Source organism: Natrix helvetica, assembly GCF_964273705.1.
Source record: "Natrix helvetica genome assembly, chromosome: 4".
In the NCBI taxonomy this organism is placed as follows: domain Eukaryota; kingdom Metazoa; phylum Chordata; class Lepidosauria; order Squamata; family Natricidae; genus Natrix; species Natrix helvetica.
The window spans coordinates 95,733,780-95,754,747 of NC_138550.1; the positions used below are offsets into that span (position 1 = coordinate 95,733,780).

A 20,968-nucleotide genomic window follows, 5' to 3' on the forward strand; every position below is an offset into this window, starting at 1 on the left:
TATCAGCTGCCTTCAGAGTCAGACATCAGTGAGGCAGATGAACAGCTGGAGCCTGTTCCCAGTGTCCGAATGCGCAGAATTGCCAGAAGAAAAGAACAGCTAAAGAACAAGGGTCGACTTGGGACAATGAATGACCCCTCCCAGAGGAAATAAAAGAAGAGTGAAAGGGGAGTGGAGTTTGCAGGAGACAATTGGTTTGCTTCACTGGTTCGTGACTCTCTGAGACTCCTTGTCAAGTTTTGCAGACATTGGCCTGTCAGCTCTCCAAGCCAGATAAGATCTGTGACTGTAAATCCTCCAGACTTTGCTGGATGTGACTGAGCAGAATTCACAGTAAATTAATAAAAAGGGTTTTTGTTGGCACAAGGAGTTTGCTTCATGCTCTTGGGAAGTCTAGGTCAGAATAGAGCCCTTGCATTTTCCCTTGGGTGTATTTCAGTCCAGAGATATGCCAGTTACCTTGTGCCAACAGAGAGAGGCTTATTCTCTACACAAACAAAGCTATTTTTAGAGCCACATCACCTGCTTATTCTCGCCTGTGCTTTATAATTCTGCAGCGTAATTTTTAGTGCAGCCAATTATTTTGAACCCTCTACAACTCTGTGTAAATATGCGCCATTGCTTTGTACGTCTTGCACAGTGAGGTTAAAACCGTGTTAGAGACAGAACGAATATGGCAATTTTAACCAGAAAATGAGGGATCTTCCCCCCCTCTTCCCTCCCTCTCTCATGGGTGATTCAAAGGTTTGGTATATAAATAGGGAATATAAATACAGATACTCCTTAACTTACAACCATTCATTTAGTGACTGCTTGAAGGCACTGAAAAAGGGACGTTTGACCATTTTTCACACTGATGACCTTTGCAGCATCCCCATGATCACATGATCAAAATTTGGATGCTTGGTAACTGACTTGTATTTATGACAGTTGCAGTGTCCCAGGGTCATATGATCCGTTTTTGTGTCCTTCTGACAACGAAAGTCAATGGGGAAGCAGACTCACTTAACAACTTTACCACTAACTTAACAACTGTAGTGATTCACTTAACAATTATGGCAAGAAATGTACAATGGGGCAAAACTCACTTAAAAACTATTTTGCTTAGCAACAGAAATTTGGGCTCAATTGTGGTTGTACGTCGAAGACTTATCTGTAATAACCAGACTACTATTACAGCTGTCTGGAGCACCCCCACCAAAAAAAATGGAAAATTCTTTTCACATACATGTGAGATTTATCTTTTTAGCTAGCAACTATTACTACTTAGATTTGGAACTTTGGAAACAATAAAAGAGAAAAGAAACTTTTATTGATGTAGAACAGTGAAGAACAGCTGTGAACTTCCAGGTATTATTGGACTCAAACTCCCATAAATCCCATGCAGCTTACTAATTGATTAGGAATACGAAGAGCTATTTTTGAAGAACATTTGAAAAAAACCAAAGCTTCCTTAGCACAGAGTTATGGGGAGCCAGTATTCGAGATTGAGTATTCAGAGGGAGAATATCCTTAAAATTAATAGAATGGCTGTGACCAGTATAAGATAAGAGTTAGTCAGCACTGAAAATAATCAAATGTGATTACCTCCTGACTGCTCAATTGCTGATGAGTATTTTCACTTCAATCACAGTAACTAATAGGATAATAATCTTACATTTGTCCATTCAGAAAGAGATATATTTGAATATTTTATTCAGTCTAAGTTTTTAATGGTCCGCATTTCCCGGACTAACAAAGAACACAGCTATTATTTGAGTGTCAATGTCTCCTCTATAGTGAGGAAATTCTGTGTGAAGAATACAGATATCTGTAAAATAGGGGATAAAATATATAGAATTATAAACTTTGACAAAAAATACATTTAGCAATTAGGGAGGTGTGAATACTTCTATAGAGAAATACAATGTTGTGTGGATTTTTTTTAAAAAAAATGCTGATCAAAACAGAAATGAGATGGAATGGATTTACGGATGAACATATGTCAAACTTATATGGACTATAAAGATCAGTTTAATTATAAAGGGATACTTAGGTCCAAGAAAGTGATCACAGGATTTCAGCTGGACTGAGGCACTAAGCAAAATACATTCTTACCCATAATGACATCTTATGGAGATTTAAAGAGGCCCACTCTGGTTTGAGTTGATTAAAAAAAAAGACTAAAAAGAATATATACAATCTGAAAATACCAAAAAACACTGTGTCACAGAGGTGAAAGCTTAATCATTATAGATTGGCAGGATGCAATTAAAGGGGTGTGTAATGCTGAATTTTGTTCTGTGGTGATATGGTACACAGAATGAAAATAACTGCCAAGTCATAGCACTGACAAATACAGTCAGGTAAAAGCTGAACAGAACCCAATTCCCCAGAGATGTAGTAGGTTCCCTTCATCAGACATTGTTTTAAGGGGACACTAGACAGCCATATTTCAGAAATGTTTGCATTTCAATCTCTGCAGAGGGTTGGACTCAATGCCTTGATGATTCCTTCCAGCGTGTATGATTTCACCATATTCTGACATAGATTCATTTTCAATTACAATTAATTTCACGCCTGTAATAGCCATAGCCAAATATATTTTTGTTAAAAAGCCTATAGGAAATGAGCAATTTTTGCATAACAATCCAGAATATAAATGCAGCTACCCAGTTTCCCCAAAAATAAGACCTCCCCAGATAATAAGTCCAATCGGGCTTTTGAATGCATGCGCTAAAATAAGCCTTCCCCCAAAAATAAGCCCTCCCCAAAAATATTGCAACACAGCAGCAGCCATGAGGTGACCACACTCACCACAGTCTGCACCTCAAAAATAATAAGATAATAAGATAGTAAGTAGTCATTACTTCTCAACCTGCTTAATAGCATTACTTTCTTATATGGTTACATTAAAGGAAGGTAGGAAGGAAGGGACTTACTTAATAGATTCCAAAGTTTTATGGAAATATTACTTTTCTTTTTGGGCTACCTGCCCTTATGTTTGGCTACCGCAGTTGGGGACAGGCAACTCAGTCATTAAGCAAAGTGGTTGCTAAGTGAAACCACAACTGTACTTACGATCTCCCTTCAGCTTTTCTTTGCTTTATAGACTTGCGAAGGTCATAAATATGAGGACTGGTTGCAAAGTTATTTTTTTATCACTGTCATAACTGTAAATGGTCACTAAATGAGGCAGTTGCTAAATGAGAACTACCTGCATTACTCAACTTAGCCATGGAGATATCATTTGAATTTAAATAAACATTTGCTTGCAGTTGTGTACATTTTTACTTTTGTTTGGGAAGAAAAAAACTCAGGTTCCATAAAATGCTTTGGAAATAGCTATTATCTCTTATAACTAAGGGAATCTAGTTGGTTCATAACTTATTCAAGTTTAATTTATACATGCTCCCCCCTATCCCGAAAGATTACACCTAGATGTGCACTTTTTCAGAAGAGTAGTCTTTGACAGACATGTACTCCTGTTGGAAAACTAGGTTTGACAGATGCTTTCCTGCTATTTAATTCTTAAAAATAAAGCAAAACAAGGGGTGGGGAAGCATTGTATAAGCATTCTTTCCAGAAGTGTGTGACTTCACTGTTATATTATACCATGAAGCCTTACAAAGAAATATTTAGTTTGTCTTTAAAAATACTTCTGAACAAAGATATAGCGAATTACATTCATAAAGTCAGCTTTTAACCAGCTCATGCCCTGACTGAATTAACTGATGTGCCATCAGGTAAATATCGATAATAAATACTCAGATATATTTTCAACCATACAAACAGTTCTTAACCTGGTCCTTCAGGCCTTCCAATGGTACATTCATCATAACTGTAATTGAATCAATCCAACTTGTGGGAGTCATCTTCTCCTTCTCGTTCCTTGCAACTCACGCCATAAATCACAATTTTTTGAATTCTATTAAGGATTGCACCAAAAGGATTGCACATTACTCAACACAGATGTCAATCAATCTGTAGTCCACTGGGCCGTGAAATTTCAGTTTCCTTTCCTACTGATTGAGGAACTTAGCTTGGCAAAGTATTCATATTAAAATTATAAACAACATTCCACTTTCGAGGAGCTAAATGATGGATTCTGAAGATGATACGGTTGCATAAAGCATTTTGTATCTGTAATCTAGATTAATTGCATGGTTCTTAATGATTAAACATTTCCCCCTGACACCCTTCCTACTTTCTTTTAACTTGGCAAGCACAATTCATTAGATTTCTCTATTGGGTATAATGCTTTAAACATGATGTAATACTGTTTTTGAAGGTCTCCTCAAGGGCTTTCTTGGTGAAAAAGCAGAGTATGCATCTTTAAACAAAAGAAGCAATATTGTACTGAAGTGGGCTTGGTTCCAACAATGTTGTTTAGCTAGCAGAAAGATATTCTTTCCCAGAAGAGCTATTTCTGATCAGGTGAAATTACACTGTGTCAAAACAAGGACTGCAAATCCTAAAGTCTTCTAATTGTTCAAGATAATCTCTAACATTCCTTTGCGTCACATTATAAATGGCATGCCTGTATCTTTTTATGTGGTATTGTATCTTGTGATCTACATTCCCTTATTATGTTCCCAAGACATGTTATAAGAATTTTGCTCAGTTCACAAAGATACCAGAGGAAGCTGTCTTGGGTACTATTGGTGGACATCCAATCTACTCAGATTCAAAATTATCAACTATCTCCTGATTCATCCAACTCAGTAAACACAATGTGATTTGGGGACCAGATGGGGTTGTATAAACATGATTAACAAGCCACTGTGGTTTGTTAATCATGGCCTACAGCTCAATGCATTCCATAAGCTCAGTCAACTTTGAAAAAGTGTTTTCCAATAAACTATCCTTAGATAAATCATACACAATGGTTTCAGGGAATATTCCCAGGCCTATTTCAATGATAGGAAGTGATTTCTTCCTATACTGATTTGAAAACCTTTAAATATTTGCACTTTTTGAAATTTTACATACAAAAAGTGTATGTAGCAAGGTAGCCATTAGAGCAAGGTAGCAAGGTAGCCATTAGAGCAGGTTCTCAACCTTCCCAATGCCGCAACCCTTTAATACAGTTCCTCATGTTGTGGTGACCCCCAACCATAAAATTATTTTCATTGCTACTTCATAGCTGTAATTTTGCTACTGTTATGAATCGTAATGTAAATATCTGATATGCAGGATGTATTTTCATTATTACAAATTGAACATATGTAATTATATATTGTGAAATGGTTTGCTAATGAAAATAATATATATAATATAATATAATATAACCTCTAACCTTGTTACAAAAAGTCCATGAAACATTTCAGTTGGTAACAAAATAAAAATAAAACAGAGAAGAAAGACAGTAAAAACAATGGGTCAAAGAGAAATACAGTACTAGGTTGGATATCCTTCCTATTTTTCATCTTGTCGTATTGGTTCTTTATGATTTATCAGTTGTTTTTTGTAACTAATAATTGTAACTATTATTATGATCTATGACCTATTACTTGCAGTTTATATGTACACTGTGAGTTGGTGCACTGGAGACATTCCTTGTGTGTCTTATCACACTTCACCAATAAACATTTCTATTTCTGTTTCATTCTATTTTTATTTTATTCCATCCTATTCTTATTTCATTTCTATTCCCATTCCCATTTCATTCCATTCCATTTTCCTATTCCATTCCATTCCATTCTATTCTAAGCATGGAAGCTTAAAACCTAAAACTAAAAAGATGTAGTGCTTTATGGTTTTTTTGAGGGGCTATTGAAGATGTTTTGTGATGGCTACCTTTTTTCCCCTCTGCCCCATAACTCCTGGAATCCTCTCGCTCCCAAGTTTTCCAACCACTCATTCATTCATAGATATCATGGGAAGGAAACGAAGGTGGGTCTCCTTGTGAATGAACGGAAGTTTTTACAGAAAAGGGAAAACCTGAACATCTGGAGCCAGCTGCTGCAGAGTGCCTGCATGAACTTCTGAGTCTCCGAGGAGGAGGAGACTGCGGACTGAAGGGACATCGTTGCCATCCTTCCCGCCTGGGTTCTCAGCTACTTCTTCCCAGTCTCCCCTCCCCTCACCGCTGGGAGACCGAGCCTGGCCTGGCCACCACTTAGGGTGCCGCCTCACTGCCGCTTAGATGCTCCGTTCTCCCCCCTCCCCACGTCAAGCACAGCCGTCTGATCCGCCCGCCGATGCCTCTCGTGTCGCAATTGGCTGGGCGCCGGCTGTCCTCATGCTGCCACTCCTGTCAGGTAGCCCCTCCCTTTTGCAAGGCAGCGCCCACCGCCGCTTCCCTGGCTCCAAACAGTGGCACGCAGGTGTCTTGGTTCCTAAAACCATCGAAAATATGTCTTTTCCGATGGTCTTAGGTGACCCCTGTGAAAGGGTCGTTCGACCCCCAAAGGGGTCACGACCCACAGGTCGAGAACCACTGCATTAGAGGCATGTGTGACCCAGATATTTACATTTGCGAAAAGGAATCTTCAAAGAGGTTAAGTTTTAAGAACACTGCTTGTAAAAAGCCAATATTCATCTTTTAAGCAAATATGTATATAAACATAAACATGGGCTTAAGCTGCAAATGAGGAAGAAAATGAGAGAGAATAGGTTTACCAGTTGGAAAATAAGTATTTGATAGCAACTAATACATACAACAATTGTCTCATCTCTTTACTTCTTTTCAGAGTCCACAGAACAGTTCTAAGACACTTTTTTCCTTTTGCTTAGAGAATTTTGGACACGAGCCATTATTATGACCTTTTAGGCTGCGCAGTACATTCTGTACTTAATTTTCAGGTGTAACTACTAGAATTGATTTACATACACCAAATTTTCTGACTGAATTCTTTTGAAGTGAGCCTCTTCCCTTCCCTCTTTGACAAGAAAACTTGTAAAACAAGTAAATAAAGCATCACTATGTGGCAAATCCTTTTCCATATGCGATGGAAATATGAAGATAAAAGCAATATTGATGAATATTGCCTTATTCTGGCTCCACATGAACTTGTATTATTAACTTTACTTAATTGGGATCTCCCTGAGCTTAGAGTAACCATAATGAAAACAATAAAAGGAAAAAGATTCAGAAAAATAATGGGAATGGATTTGCAGAACAAACTTGCACCATTGTGTGGACGACATGCTGTTTGTATTCCTCTGAAAACCATCTAGATGACCTTAGCCAATCTCAGTAAAATTAATATTAATATATATATATAGTAGTATATATGTCCAAGCCTGGTAATTGAGAGGATCTTTAATTTTATCCCGTAAGAGAGAGACAGAGAGGATAAAACCTGAAGATTGTAAAATCCAAGCAAATTGTATTTAATATATTAGCTGGACATAACCATAAACTGGTTTAATGAACATTCCACTGATTTCAATGGGATCAATTAAAGATGGTATTCAAACAGTGTTTTCTCTGGACAGATTAACAACTACTATCAGAAAAAAATTGTCTTTTTTGACCTCTGCACATATTGTCTAAAGTCTGGTTGGAGATCTGGGTGCACAGTATTTTCCAAAGCAGCTCAGGAGTAGGTTGGGAAGGGGAGGAGAATTTTTAATGTGAAATGTTGACCTTGAGCCTACTTGCAATCAAACTATGTTTTGGTGCAGGGGCCAATGACAAAGGCATTTGGCTTCAATGAGCAATTATTTTTAATGATGACATGGAAGAGACATCGTATGCAGTCTGTATAATCATGCCCTACCCACATACTTCACAGAGCATCTAATTTGCTATACTTGGTTGGTTAGATTAAATGTGAATCAAGAGAGTATCTACCCCACTCTTAGGTTATCTTCATTCTGCATCACTTATTCTGGTGTTCTGCCTAACTCCATAGCTGCACCAGCCAGTTTGACTAGTTTCTCAGTAATATAACAAACACAAGAAGGAATTGAGTAATTATATGTATGTATGCATATGCATATGTAAATCTATATCTATATCTGTATCTGTATGTGTATGTATGTGTGTGTGTGTGTGTATGTATGTATGTATGTATGTATGTATGTATGTATATGTATATGTATTTGTGTTACAACCCCTGGTATGCCTAAATATGGGAGGAAGGTCACTACTCCCTCATTTCTGTCCTTCGGCTTATCACAGAAGACCATGCAGGCAGAAAACCATATTTTTATTTTTAATGTTGCCTTTTTATATTTGTGTTGTATTTATTTATCAGTACAATTATTTATTTATCAGTACAAATACACCATAAATAAATAAATAAATAAATAAATAAATAAATAAATAAATAAATAAATAAATAAATAAATAAATAAATAAATAAATAAATAAATAAATAAATATATATATATATATATATATATATATATATATATATATATATATATATATATATATATATATATATATATATATATATATATATATATATATATATATATATATATATATATATATATATATATGCATATGCTGGTTTTGTTGTATTCGGGTCTTTTCCCGTGTAAGGTTGAGATTGTCTTTGCAACGATGTTTGGTAGGCGGGAGGTATCATCACGTTTGGTAGGCGGGAGGTATCATCACATCTGGAAACCAGCCCTAGCCAACAAACGAACACCACCCACCACCCAAGCCGTTAAAATACAAAACAACAATGCACACACAACCTGTACCAATCAGCACCAATCTACCAATCATGATACAACCACACAACCAATCATTCCACTTACTGAAACAAAGCCACCACCCCATCCCCTCCCACCAAGACTTACAGAAAGACGGCAGCTCCGTTCCCATTTTAAGCCCACAGCTTGAAGATGGCAGGTGTGATCCTGCCGAAACGTTGCAAAGACAATCTCAACCTTACACGGGAAAAGACCCGAATACAACAAAACCAGCATACCTACACCCGTGAAAATCTACGAAAACACACACACACACACACACACACACACACACACACACACACACACACACACACACACATATATATATATATATATATATATATACATACATACATACATACATACATACATACATACATACATACATACATATATATCCCGTGTTTTTTGGAGTATAAGACGCACCGGAGTATAAGACGCACCAAGATTTTGAAGAGGTAAATTTAAAAAAGAAAATTTTTGCACTCTGCAGACTTCCCAAACCCTCTGCACACCTCATTTTTTGTGAAAAATGGGGCATGCAGAGAGTTTGTGAGGTCTGCAAACTGCTCCTGGGGGCTGCCCTCCAAAAACGAGCAAAAAATGGGCCTTTTTTTGCCAAAAAAAGAGCATGCATAGCCTTTAGCTGGCTTGTAGAATGCTCCTGGGGGCTGGAGGAGGGGGAAACGAGCAGAAAACGGGCCATTTTTTGCCCCCCCCCCCAAAAGCATGCATAGCCTTTAGCTGGCTTGTAGAATGCTCCTTGGGGCTGGGGGCAAAAACAAGCAAAAATGGCCCGTTTTTTGCTCGTTTTTGCTCTTCCCAGCCCCCAGGAGCACTTTGCAGGCCTCAGAAACCCTCTGCATGTCCATTTTTGTGAAGGGGTGTGGTTTCGCGAGCCAAAAATGCTGCATTCAGTGTATAGCATAATCATATGAAAACACAACCAACAACGAGATGAGGCTTACAACATAAACATATTTTAGAAAAAGATATCCAAGATGTATTCTGAAGACAATACTCACGTAGTGCATACAGGGAAAGCGTTATTCCAGCCAGGCAAAACCCTTCAAAAAACCTGAGTGTGCTGAACATGGTCACATTCACTGAGAGGGCCACTGTCAGTCCAAATACTAAGATGAGCAACACTGAGAAGAGCAGCACTGTACGACGACCAACCCTGTCAAAATAAAAGAGGAACAATAGGAAATGTGCATTTATGCATTACAGGTTCCATATTATCCATTTGCAAATTAGAATGCTGCACTGGGTACAATGTTCTCCAGCCAATTTCAAAGAATCCATGATCGTAAACACTCTCTTGTCAAAAGATTCCCAAAATGTTTTGGGAACCATATCTTACCGGAGATTTATGATTTAGATTGGGTGTATTTAAAACAACAACAACAACAACAATTATATAAATTTATTTTGGAGCCTTCTCTATGTAGAATATAAATTGTGGTATGAAAGGAGAGTATGTCTGAAGAAGCTTTGTTGCCTTCTATATCTTTTGAAAAATGCCTGCATAAAAAAAAGTTCATCCTGGCTAAAATCATGTTAAACTTTGGCTGATATTCTATTGCTTCTAGTTATTTATTTTTAAAGTTTATATGTGTCCCATCAAAGCCAAGCTTTCCTAGTCCACAAAAATGAATGTCCTGGAATGCCTTGAGCAATTTCAACCAAACTTGGTACACAGATGACTTACTCTCTGGAAACAAATACTGTGGAGGTAAGACACTCCTAACACCCCTTGGTGTGTGTGTGTGTGTGTGTGTGTGTGTGTGTGTGTGTGTTCCAGCATAACCCTGGAATGTCTGGGCCTCTGAAATGAAAAAGGGATGAATTATATCTATAGTGTCAAATCACAGTACTTTTGACAGTGATAGTGTGCATTTTGGATTCAAGTCCGTGTATGTGTGTGTGCACCGCAGCATAACTCTGGAACGCCTGGGCTGCTGAAATAAAAAGGAATCGATTATATCTATAGTGAATTACTTTGACTTGATACTATAGAAAAAAATCATTCCTTTTTCTGTCTAATACAGGATTGGGATCAATAAATACCCGGGCAACACCGGGTTATCAGCTATTTGGGAACAAATAATGTCACAAGTATGATGGCCTTCCACGCAATAGACATATGTATTCAGTTAGAATATAGTCCAGAAGATTATAAATATCTATAAACCAAACCAAACAAAAATCCCACTGATTCTTCTAGATTCTAGATCTAGAAGAATCAGTGGGATTTTTGTTTGGTTTGGTTTATAGATATTTATAATCTTCTGGACTATATTCTAACTCTATGTAAATTAACAGGACGACAATAGAAGTGAATATTCTCTGCTTTTATGACTGCAAAATAATTGACACTGAAAGAGTGAAAGGGCTTCCATTCTTTATCTGGTTATACAAAGGTCAGACAAACCTACCTCTCCTTCTATAAACAACTATTTTACCAAAGGGTAATTTAGGTAATCTCCCCGAAATAACTACCTAAACATTTAGGCATTGCATGACTTCAAATTTAATAATTTGATTCTCAAACCTATTATGTACATAGAATTAGATTTATTTGGTATAAGAGATGCATGTTTGGTGAGACTTACTTCCTTCCCTTCTCTTCCCTTCCTTTCCCTTCCCTCTTTTTCTCTTTTCTTTCCAAATAAATTACATTTTTAAAAAAAACACGATTGTTTTTATTTGATGCTTCACCCTTATTTTATGCAACAAGCATGAAAATGCTGCAGGTTTCCAATGTTGCTAAACTTTAATTCTCAGGACCTCTAGTCAGCATCGTTAAAACTAAGGGATTTGAGAAATTGTAACTCAGTGGTATCTGGAAAGGAAGAGATTCTCCATCTCTAATCAGGACGAGGACTCTCCAATCTTCTTGTTCTAGATGTAGTCCTTGACTTACAACCTTTCATTTTTGAAGTTACAACAGCACTGAAAAAATGGATCTATGACCATTTTTCACATAGACATTGCAGCCTCCCCATGGTCACGTGATCAAAATTCAGATGTTTGGCAACTGATTCATATTGATGACAGTTGCAGCGTCCCGGAGTCCCTGGGATGCTGCAACTGTCAGCGATCACCTTCTGTGACCTCCTGACAAGCAAAGTCAATGGGGAACTTAACAACTGTGCTACTAACTTAGCAACTGCAGTGATTTACTTAATAAGTATTGCAAGAAGGGACATAAAATGGGGGACCACTCACTGAACAGCTGTCTCGCTTAGAAACAGAAATTTGGGGCTCAATTGTAGCCATAAGTCGAGGACTACCTGTATTTCATATTTTGAGATCGTGCTTTGGAGCACTCAAATATTTTTTTTTCTTTTCTTTTGGTGGGGGAGGCAGCTAGTGAGTACGTTTACAGATAATGAATCATTCAATATTTTTATTTTCTAAGAAACACAGTCTTTACTTTAACAACTGCATTGTTTAGTGACTGTTTAAAGTTATGATGATGCTGAAAAGGTAACTTTACAAACAGTCCTTGCACTTACAACCACTGCAGTGCTCCTCAGTCATGCGATCATCATTTGCAAGGTTCACAACTGGTTTCCAACAAGCAGAGTTGGTAGAGGAGCCAGCAGTAATATCTTAAATCATGGTTATATGATGTCTCGCTTAACGACTGTGAGTAATTTACTTAATGACCACAGCAAAAGTGGTATCCTAAGTCTGGTGCAGTCGTATGGCTATTGGCATAATGACGGCATTACTTAGCAATAGATTTACCAGGCCCAATTGTGGTTAAATGAGGATTACCTGGATCTATGAGAATTTATGTGGAATCCAAAGGAATTCTTGGCAATAAAGATAATTGGAGGTTGGTTCTTTGCTTTAAAAGATGCTGGCTTCACTTTTAATTTTATTTTTTAAAAAAAGCCTTTAAGCCACTGAAAAATAACTGGGACATGGAAGGTGAAAAGGAAGATTTCCATAGCTGTATGATGCTCACAAATATAATGTTGGACATACTGGCAGAAAATTGGTGGATTACAAATATTTGGATCAAAATCTGGCTTTAAAAAAGATGACGGGTTTATAGCCAATGATGGCTTTCTCCTGGCAGTATAAAATCTACCATCAAAAGAAATTCTTTCTTTGCCTCCTCAACTCACCGCAAACCTCACCAAATTTCCTCCAGAATTTTGAGAGGGCCTTTGGAGAAGATCTGAGGAATGCTAGAGGAATGGAGAGGAGGAGAAGCAATATGTCCTGTTGCTTCTGCAGATATATTTGTAGATGGTTAGATAAATCCCATACATCATTTTTCTGAGGATTACTATTTATAGCACTATACTTTAAAGTTTTTCTAAAATGTGAATTTATCTTGTTCAATGAAAACATTAGTGAAAACATTAAAAAGAAAGAAAATGTGTTAGTGAATACTGCAACAAGGTGAACATAAAAACAGAAAAAACACTATGCCTGTGTAATACACTTTTTTGTGTTGTTCTTCCAAAACCTATGGAATTGCATTAAGCAGCCAGTCAATTGTGTTGGTGTATTTCACGTAGCCAACTTAATAGTATTTTTTTTAAAAATACCGTAGAATAAACCTACTTAACATTATAGTTTCTTAAACGTCCATTCACCACATAATTACCCCTAATCTACTCACAGAAAGCCAATTCTAAAAGGATTTTTAGAAAATAATTTGTTTTGGTTGGTTTTTTTGAAGGAAATAAAAAAAATCTAGTCCCTAAACTAGTCTGTTTTCCAAATCAGCCAGATCTAGCTAAGAAGCAGAAGCAATGACATTTATGCTAACCCTGCGATAGATTACAGCCGTTATCCAGATAAAAAGTCCCAATGTCTAATCCAGATTCAGGTACCTAGCATGCTTAATAAAACATAGTCACAGTCTCTGCCTGTTACCAAGCAACTATAAAATGCTCCTATCAAACCTCTAGATCATAATTTTATGTCATAGTATTGTTTACCCAACTCAAATCACCATTAATCCTCTACAACCTGAAGAAAATACAAGCATCTTATTTGGATGATTTTCTGATGATTGCTGATGAATGTTTGCCTTAAGTTAATATTACACTGATGCGTCTTCCCTTCCCTCCCTTTTCCATTAAATTCTTGAGCAAAACAAGCTCACTGAAAAGCTGCTTGACCAAATTATCAATTAGAAAAACCTATCTGGGGAAGTGTCAAGCTATGACATCAAGGCAAATGGAAATGCGTGAAGCTGATGCTGTCAAATTTTTGCCCAGGTAGGATTCCTGGCATTAGGAGCTGCAAATGTAAATCCGGAATGCATTTGATTACATAGCAGCATATGGTATAAAAGCTGTTTGAATTGCATGGACACATGTATGAATGTACAACTCTCTCTGCATTCCCAAACAAGTAATGGCTGAAAAATGTATATTATGTCCATAGAATGAAAGACTTCTATTGTGTGCTTTTCTAAATTAAAGAATGAAAGTAATCCTTTATTTAATTCTTTATTATTGGATGTTTCATTTCAATTTTATCTACAAATTACTAGTTCTTTTCTTACTAGCAGTGAACTCAGTGGCTATAGTGAAATAATAATTTAACTGCATTAAAATTCCTTACAGGGATAGAATATTTTAGGTAAGAAGTACTGTCATTTTCTCTAAACTACCTCAATAGCTGGGAGATATTGGAAGCTGAATTTCAACATAAAATGGAGCTGGAGATAGATTTAATTCAAGCCATCCCTATTATCTCAAATACCTTCTTTTATTTTTTTTAAATGACTTTATTTAGCACAGCAACAATACCAATAAATTGCAAGCCATTTGTGAAATACTGTGCTTGTGTATGCGTGCATAAACTTTATTGAAGATTCTTATATTGATAAAAGTTAGATGTAAAAATATATAAACCAATTAGAAAAATGTGCAGAACCAATTAGAGAATGAAAAGAAGAAAAAGATAGTTAAAGAAATTACTTTGGATCTTATTCACAATTGCAAATGAATTTATTATCCCTTCTCCCCTTTTAAAATTATATTATATAAATTCCATTGCATGTTCAACCCTTTTTTTAATTTAGAAAATACAAAGATCACCATTTCTCTTTTTTCCCCATTTTCAGCAAAAAACCCATAAAGGTTTTTCAGTCTTTTATAAAAGCACCTGTGGTTTTATCCTGAACAAGACAGGTAACTTTTTCCCATTTCTGCTAATTCTACTATCTTTAGAATCCATTCCTCTATTGTGGGTATGAAATACTGGGGTTTTGTGCATTGAAATGGAAAAGTATGGGGAAAAATTCAAACATCACCGGAGGTGAGAAAATGTCATTTCCTCATGGAAAGCAATTTTGTACTGGTTTTAGTTAAACTTACCAATCAGCTATACATCCTGTTATTAGGTAGCCGAAGATTAATCCTACAAGCAGAGAAAACTTCGCAATGTGAACTTTCCAGGCAGAATCACAGACCAGATCCCACTAAAAGAAATAAAAAGAAAGAAAGATGATGCATTTAAAGTAGATAGGGTTATTTTCATATACTTGGAGCAAAATCACGTATAACTGTCTAGCACAGGTAGTCCTCTATTTAATAATAATACTTTATTTACAGTCACAGACCAAAACACAACCACTACAAAAGAGACACAGCAGCCAGTCACCAAAACCCCAACTAAGGGAGGATTCAGCTCTCTCCTCTAATGGTCACAGCTCTCAAGAAAAACCTGGAAACCTGAGAGGTGATGTACGAGGAGACATCCCCAAGGCAATGCACAAACAAATCACAGCCATCAGGACCAGAGGGGACGATTTCAGGAAGAGACAGTAACCTAGATCTGTCCGCGCCATACATAGGGCAAAATAGAAGGACATGCTCCGCTGTCTCAACCTCGGCTCTGTCACAAGGGCACAGCCGCTTATTAATCGGGAGCCTCTTGTAACGACCATCCAGAAGTGCTGAGGGCAAGACATTGAAGTGAGCTAGGGAAAAAGCTCTTCTATACTTGGGAATGGTTAGGGTATAAAAATAGGAAGACATCCTCAATCCATAGTTGTTAACTTGGTTGAGAGTCAGGGGGGAGGAAGTTTTATTGGCTCTGGCTCGTAGATATTGTAAATCAGTCCACAAGCTGTTGGACTATCCTAAATTGGACATCCTTGAGGTCGTAGTTTCCCAAGGCATCCTCCGTGAAACCTAGCAGATGAAGTTTCTTCAGCAGCTCTTTCTCCCAGCGAGAAATATGGGAGTCTGTGAACACCAGGGAGAGATAGCTGCCAGGAACTGCCAGAAAGAGCACCCGAAACCACCAGTAGTCCTCTATTTAAAACCATTCACTTAACGACCGTTTGAAGTTATAACGGCACTGAAAAAAGTGACATAACCATTTTTCATGCTTATGACCAGAGGTGGTATTCTTCCAGTTCGGACCAGTTTGTCTGAACCGGTAGTGGAAATCATGGGGGGGGAGGGATTACCCACCTGCCCCGGCTTCATGCCGTCCCATTTAGTCACTTTTTAAAGCCAAATAGCATGCACGAAAGACTAAGCTCAAGCACAAGTGCGCTCACATTTGCAAACCGGTAGGGAAGGTAAATGAATACCACCCCTGCTTATGACCACTGTAGCATTCCCATGGTCAGGTGATCAAAATTCAAACTCTTGGCAAGTGGCATCTATTTACGACAGTTGCAGTCCCCTGCCTTCATGTGATCCCCTTTTGCAACCTTCTGACAAGCAAAGTTAATGGGGAAGCCAGATTCACTTAACAACCATGCTACCTAACTTAACAACTGCAGTTATTCACTTAACAACTGTGGAAAGAAAGGCTGTAAAATGGTGCAAAACTCACTTAACAACTGTCTTGCTTAACAACAGAAATTTTGTATTCAATTGTGTTGGTAAGTATGTTCACTACAGTGACTATCAGTAATTTTACCTTGGTGTTGTCATGTTTACAAAATGCTAAGAATTGTTATTTCTTCCTGAAATAAGCTTTTTCCTTAGAAACAGCTAGCTATAAATGTACAGAAGCTGATAACCAGACCCTATAAGATTTTACAATTCTAGTCATTCACTCTTTCTTCCCTCTGGCAATTCAGAGTTTTGACATATTCTCTGAATATGGAGATCTTCTGTGGCAAATGTATCAATAATGAATCTGTCTATTTTTTAAAAGCAGATGATGTATTTACCAACATTTACTAACTTGTGCCAAAAGGAAGTGCCTTCTTTGTCTACTGAACGAGTTTATTGGTTTACTTCCATCACTCTGTTTGCCCTTTTCTTTTCCCCATAAGAAAATATTCTAATGGCTCTTTTAAACAGCACCCGGAACTCATTTTTTTGTTCTTCAGTGGAGGTCGATATCTAAGGTCATGAAAGCGAATGGTAAACAACCGTATTATTTTTCTGTATTCAGAGCAAGTATTAGCAGAGGTTTGGCCAGATCATCTGTAATCAGAGAAGGAAGAGTTATTGTTAAGCTGTTAAGAGTTCTGGGAAGCTTGTATATATATCCAGTAACATGAAATGACTGGATAAAATGTCCTTTCTGGCATCTTCTACAGTTAGTCTTCACCTTGAAGAAAATGGGAAGAATTTCAATTTGCACTGTTAACTACTGAAGGATTTTTAAAGATAGTTTCGCATCTCTGAGCCATTTAAATAAATATTAACAGTATCTAAAAGGAAGCAATCTAAAAGCATTTATTTGACTAAATATTTAACTCAAACAAATCTTCAATTTAATCACAATTGCATTCAAGAAGATTTATGTCAATATTTTTTTTTAATTCAGGAAGCTCTTTCAGAACAGTCAGTTCAGACAGAAGACATATTTAAGTGCAGTTGTTTCCATACTTCCATCAGGACGTCCCAAAAATCCTAGTTGTTTAGTAATCTTTTTAGGCTAAGCAGCAAGGGGACTTCAGACAACCAATAACTCAGTAGGAACTATTTTCAGTGTTCCCACGTCACAAGAGGAAGAAAGGGAAATTAACTAGATTAACTAACACAAGCAGAAATCTCAGGCAAAATTAGCTGCAATGAATTTTATGTAGCATCAATGCCAACCAAACTAGATACTAACCCTGCCCTATCTTTCATTAAGTGTCAGTAAAAACAATTGGCCCTTTAAAAACCCATTAATCGTTTTGGGAGAATGGGGTGCTTGAGCACTAGCATCTGATCCCTTTGTTGAGATAATATTTCCGTGGCACATCTGCTAGCTAGCAGGCGTGTTCACTGCTGCGTCATGAGACAGTGTGGCTAAACCACAACAAACTGGATTTCGTAGATTTCTCCACAAAAGCTTCTTTTATGGCAAGAACAATCTAACCACAGTTTTCTTCATGAAGTAAGTTCATCAGCAGATAAAATATTCTGCAGAGAGGATTCAAGCCATGTGCAAAAGATGAGCTGTTCGGCTCTGATCCTCTAGATCAGGTGAACCTTTTTGGCACAGAGTGCCCAAACTGGAGGATGTGCACGCATACCAGAGCACCAGAAACCCGACGACTAGCTGGCTGAACTGGGGCGATGGTGCACGTGCCCAAAGAAAGGGCTCTGCGTGCCATCTCAGGCACATGTGCCATAGGTTTGCCATCATGGCTCTAGATAGAACAAAACACGGTTGTAACTTCTGCACATGAGCTGCTCCACTGAGTTACAGCACAACTGCATCGCTTAGTGATGGCATTCCCTGACGTTCCAGTTGCTATGGTTAACCAAATCCCACAGTTGTTAGGGAAGGTAATTTCCTGCTGGCTTCCCACAGCCAACTCAATGGGGAAACTAGCAGGAAATTGCAATTCCTAGGCAACTCACAAGCAAGCAGAGGCAGATAAGGTGGCTGATGTCAGGTGGGGAAGGTGCAAGAGAAGGTGAGGAAGGATGCACATCAGAGGTGGGTTGCTCCCGGTTTGGCCCAGTTTGGCCTGGTTCAGGTGAATTCCCCCCCTGGCCACCCTCACAAGAGTATTTTATACTTCTCTTTGTTGGGGCATAGCCTCCTACTTCAATTTTTCTTATGGCACTAAGAACTTCCAAAACCACTTTTTTTCTGCTTTTTATTCCCTTTTGTTGGGACACCTCCTTTTTCTGCAGTTTTTACAGTTTTCTCTATACCACTGCCAAGACTCATGGTTTTTTGTCTGCTTTTTATTTCCCTCCATTTCCCCCCCTTGTTGTCTTGCCCTCCCTTCTTCTTCTTTAAATTCTTCTTTAGATCTTTGCTTCCTTGGGTTCAGAATTCTATTTAGACTTGATTTTAATGATTTATGCATATTTTTAATATTATTATTTATGCATATTTTTACAATTTCACGTACTTCTTCTAATTCCCAGTTTTCCATGATGTTCCAAAGTTATAGTTAGTTGTACAATTCTTGTTTCAGAGTTCTAATCCACTTTAAATTTATCTACTTCAACTGCTGTGGGGAAGAGCAATGGGAGCCATCTTAGTCTTTTGTTCTTCCTTAATATCCAGTTCCAAGATTGCAGTTAGCTACGTATACAAATCTTATTTCAAAATTCTGGTCCACCTTAAGTTTAATTAATCCAACTACTTTGAAACCAGAAGAAAAGCTGACGTCATCTTAATCTTTTGCAGAAAAAAAGAAGAAGAAAGAGGAGAAAAAAAACCCCTTCGTATTTCCCAGATCTGAGTCTGATATTTATTCTTTCCTTTAATAACTGCTCAAAATAAATCACTTGTAAGAAGCTTGTAATCAGCCAAAAGTTTTTCTTTGCCTCCTGCTTTCCCAAATTCTGATTTATGGGAGTTGGTTAATTAAAACTTCCCACACAGTCAAGGTTAAGTTATCAGTTATCAGTAAAAAAAAAACATGCTTTTTTCTTGATTATATTAACTGGAAGGAATTCAAACAAAGAAAAAGTAAACTTTTCAGGATATTGGTTTCTATTCCAAATTTCAAAAACAAATTTGAAGTTCATGATTGAATGGGTTTGTCACTTCTCTGCTGTCTATTCTTTTGTCCGAAAGTGTTTCAAACAAAGAACTTGGGGTGGTGGTGGTGGTGTTACAACCCTCCACCTTCCTTCCTTTCTTCCTTGTCTTTTGAAAAAAGAAAGTCCCGATTTGACCATGAATATTATTTATGTTCTCAAGATTTCTTTGCCTTTTCCAGGTTTAATTTATAGTTGTGGATTAGATAAATTTTCTTACCCAGTCTTTTATCTCTTCCACTCCCCTCCTGTTCCATTCGCTTTGACAAAAAGTCAGCATCTTGTCAGCCATGTTGAAGGCTGCCACCCCGACTCCGATTCAGGTAAATCTCTGACCTGCGAGGGACTGTTGCTTCCCTCTGGGTCTGATGAGACACTGCCCTTCTTTGCCCCCCCTCCAGGGGGGTTCTGATCCAAAAAAGGATCCCCGGAGTTGGTTTGTCAGACAGGGTTCATATGAAGCTCATCAGAGCTCACATTCCCCACATCTGTCTAGCTGGAGAACATCCTGTCCAACCTGGCATGAACTTTGGTGTGAAAACTTAAAGGAGGTCTTTAATCAGCTTCCAAGACACCCAGTTCCCTTCTCAACAGTATGCTGCACTGTCAGGAAATGCTTCCTAAACGTTTTCTTACCCTTTTTTCCCTTATAGCCTGAATCCAAGAGTTGAGGGTTTTTTTTTCTATTTTTGCTTAATTGTTTTTCAAGCCTAGGTAATTATTTGATGGCTAGGATCACCCAAGCCATTACAGGCTTGCAATTACACTTTCCATGTGTTTACGGGCCACAGATGCAAGATGTTCATCATTAATACAAATGACAGCTCTTTGAATATATGAAGACAGTTGACATCTCACACCTCATCAGTCCTAATTCCAGACTAAACGTTCCTAATTCCTCCAATCTTCCTCATTGACTTGGGTCTGTAGGAGCCAATGATTCAAAGATTCCTCTGTCCAGATGTAACACCTTCCTGGAGGAAACTATCAAAGTCATCCTAACCTATTTATAGAATAGTCAACCCAAAAGTTTTGAGATTTGGAAACATCTCTAAATATAATATCTTTGCATGCATGAATCTAAGATGGGAAAATATGTTGCAGGTTACAGTATTGCAGGAACCAAGCATTTAAAGCATTTAAAGAGTTATCAAGGGACGCAGTGGCTCAGTTGCTAAGACGCTGAGCTTGTCAATCAGAAAGGTCGGCAGTTTGGTGGTTCAAATCCCTAGCGCCGCGTAACAGAGTGAGCTCCCGTTACTTGCCCCAGCTTCTGCAAACCTAGCAGTTTGAAAGCATGTAAAAATGCAAGTAGAAACATAGAAACCACCTTTGGTGGGAAGGCAACAGTGTTGCGTGTGCCTTCAATGTTTAGCCACATGACC

At 37.7% G+C, this 20,968-nt stretch overlaps 1 protein-coding gene across 2 annotated transcripts in view; it reads right to left on the minus strand.

Annotated features, from left to right (window-relative positions):
- Positions 1-20,968, minus strand: part of SLC22A23 (solute carrier family 22 member 23) — a 112,425-nt gene that overhangs the window by 70,796 nt on the left and 20,661 nt on the right. For both annotated transcript variants that reach the window (XM_081953391.1, XM_081953390.1), the window contains exons 2-3: positions 14,994-15,097; positions 9,663-9,817 (exon numbers count right to left, since the gene is read on the minus strand). In XM_081953391.1, the coding sequence (XP_081809517.1) occupies positions 9,663-9,817; positions 14,994-15,097 (259 nt within the window). The remainder of the gene's footprint in view (positions 1-9,662; positions 9,818-14,993; positions 15,098-20,968) is intronic.